General features: G+C 47.3%; 1 protein-coding gene across 1 annotated transcript; it reads right to left on the bottom strand.

The window, feature by feature from the left end:
- Positions 1–2,350: 2,350 nt before the first annotated feature.
- LOC128716094 (cytochrome P450 307a1-like) lies at positions 2,351–4,094 on the bottom strand. Its single transcript, XM_053811015.1, has 3 exons — positions 3,626–4,094; positions 2,749–3,540; positions 2,351–2,685 (listed from the first exon to the last, which is right to left on the bottom strand). The coding sequence occupies exons 1-3, from the start codon at positions 4,092–4,094 to the stop codon at positions 2,351–2,353; spliced, it is 1,596 nt and encodes a 531-aa protein (XP_053666990.1).
- Positions 4,095–5,881: the final 1,787 nt, after the last annotated feature.

Below are 5,881 nucleotides of genomic sequence, written 5' to 3'. Positions count from 1 at the left end.
AAATTGTATAAAACTGCTGACCACGATCGGTCAGCAGAAAATTAGTATATAAACTAGAATAAATCTTTAATAAAGCGACTTTCAAACCAGAGCTCAACAAGAACTAGCGTTTGACTGTTCTCGCCAAGTCGGACGGTAAATCCTCCTGTCTTGGCTCTTTCTCAACGAGTTTAGATTCGTTGTGGAAACTTTAGCCGTATACGACAAATCCCAGAGCACGGCCTTAGACTTTTAAATATATTAGTGCAGGCGATCTGCGACATATGCTATTATAGCGGACCGCTATTACCCGGCAAAATTTGCGTAACTCGTACAGCGTTTCTTTTCTGCACTTAATTTATTTGGACATCAGGCAATTTTTAAAAATAATACATTAAAATAAATTAAAAACACATGTTTTAAACGACAAAGGAAGTCATATTCGACCAATTTTTCACTGTTTTGCTTAGATTATGCACTGTAAATTACCTCAGTTGTCAAATTTCCAAAAACTACGTATAAGGTTTCCACGTATAAGGTCGCCTTCACACGGACCGCGGCCGCCGCAGTACCGCGGCAACAACTTGTATGCCACCTCGACGGTGTTCGGCGGAAGGCGCTGGCGCGGATACGCAGCGGATGTTTGTACAACACAAACAACTGCGGAACAGCAAGCGCGGAAGATTTTACAGCCTACCGCGGAAGATTTGACAATCTGCCGCGGAAGATTTGAAAGCCGTCCCAAACCGAGCTGAGCCGAGCCGAGCAGAGCCGAAGACTTTCGTTGTCAATATAACGAAAGTTATACGCGTTTTCCGCGGTACCGCGGCGGCCACAGCCTGGGTGGAGTCGGCCTAAGAGGAACCGCTGATCTCGAGGATTGCCTGCACGATATACGGTTTAAAGGTGATTGAAGCGTTAATTGTACGATGATTGTAACAGCAATGCTGATTAAGTGTTGCTTAGAGGTTCCATGAACTCCGAAGCTGCTCAATGAATTTCATTTGCAATTTTTAACTGCTGGAAGAAAGATCTTTAGCTGATCAATGAAGAAGAAAGATTGTAAATGAGAATGCAATTTGTGAGAACATTATCAATTGCACACACCATGTTAGATTGAGTGAAGAATTAGACGATCTGGAGTACATGATGAATGATAAAGAACCTTTTTTCTATAATTGTATGACCCTTTTATGTTAAGTTGTTAAGGCTTTAATTCTGGAGAAAAGTTAAGTAACAATATAATAAGCAATTGAATAATAATAAAAACACAAAACATGCGAATTAATTGTTGTAGCATATGTATTATTGAAATGACTTCTACTATTCTAAAGATGATACATTTGATCTAGCATTTCCTAATTGAAGTAACATTACAGATGGACTCCACTGCTCCTCCACGGTCATTTCTCTGTGGTACGTGAGAAGATTTTCGCCCATTTCCGTAAATTAATTTCCTTCCTAATGTGCACCAAATCGTTCCTTCCTACTGTGACGGAAACAATATCATGGATTTGTCAAGCAGGCCGTACAAGTTCTTTGGCAGTCATACCGGATTATCTAGAGAAAGTTGACCCTGGTTCTTACTGGTGCGCTCTATGGGGCCATGCACATGTGGTGTGTAGGGCAGCAGAGTCAACTTCTGTTTGACGCACTGCAACACTCAGTCACTCCGTTTCATCAGCCTATTCTTACACGCTAATCAGTTTTGTCGCTAAGACGCAGGACACATTTTGCCGGGTTAGCCTGCCGACCTGTCCTACATTGTGCAGCTTGCTATTCTAACCTTACCGATTCCTCTTCCTAAGCTCGTAATGTTTCCCCAATTCGTCACAATCTTCCTACGCGTGGAGGAAGCATTTTCTCTACTACATCACAGCAAAGCAATGGCAATTGAACAAAAAAAATGAGCACTATACCGCAACGTGCGGAGCACTTGTGCGCTGTTTAGAGTGCACCTGCTGTGGTACCGCTCAGATATTCGTAATATACACGCACATACACACTTGATCAATATAAATACACGCAGTGGAGTGGAAGTAGTAAAAGTAAAAGTAAAAAAAAAATACTAACAAAATTCCACAATTCAACCTCAACTCCGGTCTGGTGGCTCGTCCTCAAGTTGTCCGTGACCTCGAGCATCAGCAAACCTCAGCGAGTCTTTCTCCCTCTCGACGACTAATCAGTTCTGTGTCGTCGATAGTGCAGAAATCCGCAAATGGGCATCCTTTCCCGGAAGAGACCATCCCTGGTCTCCACTACTGCCCTTTGATTAATCGATCCGTCACGGTGTTTTGAGTATTGAGGATGGGCTGTCTAGTAGCAGGAATAGCAGTGGTGCTAATAGTGGTGTTGGCGGTCTGCCCACCGTTCAGCAGCTGCGTGCCGACACGTTAAAGGTGTAGGACTGCTCTGGCATTGCCAGCGACCCAACCGGCACACGGTAATCCTGTCCCTCGATCGGTGCAATTGTGTATGCTCGCAGCAGGTTCGCAATGATGGAGAAGCTGAGCAGTTGCGTCATCCGGTAGCCCATGCAGGAACGCCGCCCGGCACCGAACGGTATGAAGAAATCCGGCTTCACCACACGGCCCTGCTGCAGGAACCGCTCCGGCCGGAAGCATTCCGGCGCATCCCATAGCTGGGGCGACATGCTGAGATCGTAGTTGTTCAGGAAGATGAGCGTATCCTTCGCCACGGTGAAACCTTAAATATTTATTTTGGTTTTAGAAGTGCAAACCGCCTTATAAAACGAAAAGAAATATTTACCTCCAATCTGGCTGTCCTGGTTGGCCACGTGCGGTACGATCGGGGACGCGATCAAACGTAGCGCCTCCATGATAACCGCTTCCGTGTACGGCATCTCGGCACGATCGGTTAACTCGACCACCTGCCGACCGTGCCGCTCGAGCACATCGTCTGCCTCGGCCTGAATGCGCTGCTGTACCTCCGGGTGCTGCACGATATACCCGAACGCCTTCACCAGGAAGTTGCCGACGGCCGAATGTCCACCGACGATATCCTCCAGCGCGAACAGTGCCGTCTCCCACTCGAGGGCCGGACCGCGACCCGCCTTGACGTGTTCGATCAGACTGTCAACGTAATCGCTGGGTTCGCTACCTTCGCCCCACCGCTCATACCGATCGCCAATGATCGTCTCGAGGATGATCGTCCGTATCTCCTCCGCCAGACGGTCCATGCGGCGCAGGTTTTGACGGTGCAGTGGCAGCAGGAAGGGCAGAAAGTCGGCCGCATAGCCCTGGTTCACCTCGTAGAAGATCTGATCGAAGTTACGCACCAGCTGCTGGAAGCGTTTATCTTCCACCTCAAACCGATGGCTGCCAAAGTACTGCGAGAATGCATTCGCGCAGATCGCGAGCACCAGTGGCTTAATTTCGATCGTGGTAGCATCACGTACCGTGCCGAGCATATGGCCGATCTCGTCCACAACGATCGTGTTCAGCTCCTCGAACCGACCGCTGAAGTTACGTGGGAAGGTGTGCGGTACGAGCATATCACGGCGGGCTTTCTGTACCTCCGACCAGTCGCAAAAAGCAAGTGCTGCAGGAAGAGAGGAAGAGAAGCGACACTTTGTACTGAACGGTCGCACAGTTGCAGCGCAACGGGTGAAAGGTGCACTACTTACAGTTCTCCTTATTGCCGGAAAACAACAGCTGATAGCGGCGGAAGTTGGGCCGACTGTCAAAGTGCTGACCCTTGTTGATCAGCACCTCCTTGATGCTGTCGATCCCGTTCACGACCACTGCATTCACCGAACCGAGGCGCAATGCCGTGACGGGGCCGTAACGCAGACCAAACTCGCTGAACGCCTGGTACGGTACCTCGTACCCGTTCAGCTCCTTCAGCGCACCGATGATGGGATAGTTTTTGGGACCGGGTGCTGGTTTGTCTAGCTCGCCCTCCGTCACACCATCCGATCCGAACGTTACTCCGACACTGCCGATCAGCTGTCGGAGTGCCTGCAGCACCTCACTGCCTACGAACACTTTCTGCTTTCGCTCGGGCAGCAGCATCAGCAGTGTCAGCAGAAAGCAGCTCACCATCAGGTAAGCCGTGCTGCTAGAGCTCAACCACGTTTCGCTTACACGATCCATTGCTGTACGAAGTTGTAGATCACACGGCTCAATGTTCTACACGAGAAATGTACGATCAGCACTTCTTTTACGGGTGCAAAAGCGACAGATCACAACACGTACGCACAAACACTGTAATACACGCGCACGAACACTCCCTACCGAACCAAAAAAACTAAAACAAGCGCACGGAGACACAGGATCTCGAGAGATACTCCGAGAACGGGAAGCTGCAATCGAGGTACTGTTCACGGCAGTAGGCTTCGAATCGATTTGATACACTCCTCGATCGATCCGGCACCCTTTTATACTGAAGATTGTATGCAAATTGATGCTCCGTTCGCTTCACGGCCGGATGAAAGAACGAGCAGGACGAACCCCTTTGCGAGCATGAGCGTTACTAAGATGGACCAATCACATCCAATCGACCATTTTTTTTTGTTGCTCTCTGCTGGTATGTTTTCCTCCGGAACCTACTTCTGTGTACCGTACGGTGGGTGCCGGAAATTGTAAGACTTTTTTACGGTGCGATTGAATTTCGGGCGCGGTGACGGTGATGATGACGTAGGTTGCAGGGCACCGATACTGTAGTCGATCAACGATGCATTATGGATTCGGTCGACCCAAAAATTCGGCGTCCCAATACGGACATACTTGTTGATCTCGAGACTGCACACCGCCGGGGAAGTCTTGTTTTGAATGGATAGAGTTTACAATCTTTTAAGGTGTTCAAATGCAGGGAAAATATCACATTACCCTGAACTTCATCAAATATCTATTGGAATGAGTATTTGATTGAATAGATGAATTGTGAAGCATTGCATAATTTGGGTACTAACTTCATATATCAAGGCACTTAATGGAAAAGGATGACCCGAAGGTCCACACTCTCGTGTTTCTCGACATTTTGCAGCACGTTGTGTAACATCAAACAAATATAACAAGGATGTGCAGACGATCAGTTTGCATTCTTGTCAAGGGTATTATTGAAATTAAAGCAAAGAAGGCCACTCTGTTTTATAACCGGATGTCGAATAACGTGGAAATGCGATTTCACAAACCATTTTTAAGGTAAAGCATGTATAAATAAAGAACATATAAAGGAGGCTTCGAGGTCTTGAACTTCTGTAGGAGTCCTCTAAACCGCTCACGGTCGAGCGCCTTCGTCAGCCAATCCGTTATTCCGGCCTTTCTGGCGGACGCATCAACGCCGTAACTCCAATCGCAATTTGGGCGTACCACGCCTCCATGTGGACGGCCCAAAAAAGAATTTACGAGCTGGGTCATCTAGTGTCATTCTCATGACGTGACCCACCTGGCGTGTCAAATCCGCTGTACGACAGTAGGTTCTCCGTACAGTTCATAGAGCTGCTCATTGTTGCGGGTCCTCCAACGTCCCAAAATAACTTTACGTCAAATAATTATCTACTTGGCACATCGATCAGCTAGGTTCTGTCATATGATACCTTACAAGAACTATCTTTACCAAAAAGCCTGAAAGCGACAACAAAGCAACCAGAAAACGGATAGCTATCAAAGCTCTGAAGAGCTCTTAGAAGAAGACTCCTCATAGAAGACTGAACCATAGAATTTACAGGACAGAGCAGAGTTAATGTTGGATAGGTAATATATCCAATCAGTATACTTTGACTAATCTGGCTTAGAAAGGTAAACATTTTCCAGACTTTTGAATTTGGCCCAAATTCCGCCACTTTAAACTCGAGGAATAATTCTCTGCACCAAATTTTGGAGAATGCTGATGCAATCCCTGCAATAATTAATTCGTGACTCTTGAGATAAATGCGAAC

Source organism: Anopheles marshallii, chromosome 3, assembly GCF_943734725.1.
Source record: "Anopheles marshallii chromosome 3, idAnoMarsDA_429_01, whole genome shotgun sequence".
Lineage (NCBI taxonomy): Eukaryota > Metazoa > Arthropoda > Insecta > Diptera > Culicidae > Anopheles > Anopheles marshallii.
This window is presented reverse-complemented; position numbering and strand designations above follow the sequence as displayed.

What these genes read in the sequence shown, in the direction of transcription:
- LOC128716094 (XM_053811015.1), bottom strand. Translation starts at nt 4,094, where the DNA reads ATGGATCGTGTAAGCGAAACGTGGTTGAGCTCTAGCAGCACGGCTTAC. An exon ending in TTCCGGCAATAAGGAGAACT is followed by an intron (nt 3,541 to 3,625) that starts GTAAGTAGTGCA and finishes CTCTTCCTGCAG; the next exon opens with CACTTGCTTTTTGCGACTGG. An exon ending in CCAGGACAGCCAGATTGGAG is followed by an intron (nt 2,686 to 2,748) that starts GTAAATATTTCT and finishes TAAATATTTAAG; the next exon opens with GTTTCACCGTGGCGAAGGAT.